The following is a 2,185-nucleotide window of genomic DNA, read 5'->3' as shown; positions in this document are numbered from 1 at the left end:
TATAATAATAAGAAATGTTTCTTGAGCACCAAATCAACATATTAGAATGATTTCTGAAGGATCATGTCACACTGAAGATTGCAAAATTTTGCTTTGCCATCACAGGAATAAATTACATATTAAAATATATTCAAATAGAAATCAGTTCTTTTAAATTGTAATAATACACAGGTTTTACTGTATTTTTCATCAAATAAATGCTGCTCTTCTGCTGGCGAGCAAAAGAGACTTCTTAATAAAATTGCACCAATCCCAAACTTTTGAGTGGTAGTGTGTACTGTATATATAAATAAAAATGTGATATATAATTTATATATTCATATTTCATACATTTATATAAAAGGTTTTTATGCAAGAAAGGTTTACTCAAAAAAAATATTTAGAAACAGAATATATGTATTATCCTTCTGTAAAACACAAAAATAGGTGCAGTTGTCAACTACAAAAAAATCTAAATCTAAAGAGTCAACAAATGGCCAAATCTCTTCAGAATAATTGACTTGGCCGAAGTGTTGATTTAATTATAAAGAGCTCGTCACTGCATATATCTGACGATTATATTCATTTTATCAGTATTTACAGGGATGATTAGTGTAAGCACATTAGCATTATTCTCTGGGCTGTTTGGCCACGTCAACCAAGAAATGTGTGATCTATTATATCTGCCGCTGACAGGCTGTTACTGCTACTACAAAGATGAAACAGCCAGCAGAAACAATCCATATATCTCTGTCAACACTCTGCTGACTTCAAACACAGTGTTGGTTTTTAGGGTCAGTCACACAGCGTTTCTGTAATTACAGTTTGCTTTGGCTGTTATCTTATAGGTGTATACCTGCCTCTGTTATGGGAGCAGAGTTTCTGCTGGAAGAGCCCTATCGCCCTGGGTTATACTCGAGGACACTTTTCCGCCTTGGTTGCCATGGAGAACGATGGCTACGATAATCGAGGCGCGGGTGCCAACTTGAACACAGACGACGATGTCACGGTCACTTTCCTGCCGCTGGTTGACAGCGAACGAAAGCTGCTGCACATTCACTTTCTGTCAGCACAAGAGGTGAGAACAGCTCTGCTGACATCAAAACACTCTGTAGAGCATGAATATTTATGAGGGTTTAAGGCCTGTTTACACTACAACAGAATTTGCAGTGTGAAAAAAATATACAAATGGATTGTCTTTTTTATTTTGTGTGGAGGCTGGGTTGTTTTGTAGCCATTTTTTATTTATATTTAAGACATCACAGGTGAATAAGGTAAAACATTTAACTAACAGATATTTTCCCCAGGTGATTAATCATAATACATTAAGACAATTGTTTTGCATTACAAGTTTTCTAAAATGTTGTGTTTAAATATGCAAATGATGCATTGACTAATTAAGTTTGTGCTAATTTGTATATATTTCAAGAACAGAAATCTGAATCTTTGATAAAGCCAAAATTCTTGTTTCATTTTGTTGACATATTAAAGTTTTTTTTAGAGAGGGGATATTTTGGATATCTCTTTTTATCACTCCATAAATAATCAGAAAATACTGTCAACGGCCAAAAAAAAAAAAAAAAAAAGTTTTTAGGAATAAAATGTTATATAAATCATGTGAATGATATATAAACAAACCCTTTTGTAAAAATCTTCAGAATATAGGTAGAAATAAACTGTAATGTTTGATGTGTGTAAGTGCTAATGAAGTGGAAATTTCAGAAAACATTTGAGAAAATGGAGAATACAGTTAATGAAAACTACATTTAAAACTAAAACCATACAAAAAAAAATTGTTACTTTAAATAAACATTTACTGGAATAAAATAATATAGAAAAGCATTTCTTTTTTTAATTTAATGTAACTTAATGTACTAAAATGACTAAAACTGAAATAAAAATGAATATAAACTATACAGACACATTAAAAAATGGTAACACTTTACAGTAAAGTTTCATTTGTTAACTTTGCATTAACTAACAATAAGCGATACATTTGTTACAGCAGTAATTAATCTTAGTTAACGTTAGTTATTAAAAATTGGTAATATATTTTATTTGAACCTCTAACTCTAGCACTTTCTATTCTATCTTTTATCTATTTATCTTCTTTTTTATTTATTTAAAAAAACACTTGTTTTTCTTTGTGTGTGTATGTATATGTGTGTGTATAATATATATATATATATATATATATATATATATA

The 2,185-nt window shown here is 30.3% G+C and overlaps 1 protein-coding gene across 1 annotated transcript in view; it reads left to right on the top strand.

Annotated features, from left to right (window-relative positions):
• Window positions 1-2,185, top strand: part of LOC107665111 (ubiquitin thioesterase zranb1-B-like) — a 17,903-nt gene that overhangs the window by 13,188 nt on the left and 2,530 nt on the right. Inside the window, exon 9 of the mRNA XM_016455868.1 lies at window positions 828-1,057. Within this exon, the coding sequence (XP_016311354.1) occupies window positions 828-1,057 (230 nt within the window). The remainder of the gene's footprint in view (window positions 1-827; window positions 1,058-2,185) is intronic.

The sequence above is a fragment of the Sinocyclocheilus anshuiensis genome, unplaced genomic scaffold (genome assembly GCF_001515605.1).
Source record: "Sinocyclocheilus anshuiensis isolate Anshui unplaced genomic scaffold, SAMN03320099.WGS_v1.1 scaffold575, whole genome shotgun sequence".
Classification (NCBI taxonomy): Eukaryota; Metazoa; Chordata; class Actinopteri; order Cypriniformes; family Cyprinidae; genus Sinocyclocheilus; species Sinocyclocheilus anshuiensis.
The sequence above is the reverse complement of the archived record's forward strand: the minus strand, read 5'-3'. Positions and strand labels throughout refer to the sequence as shown.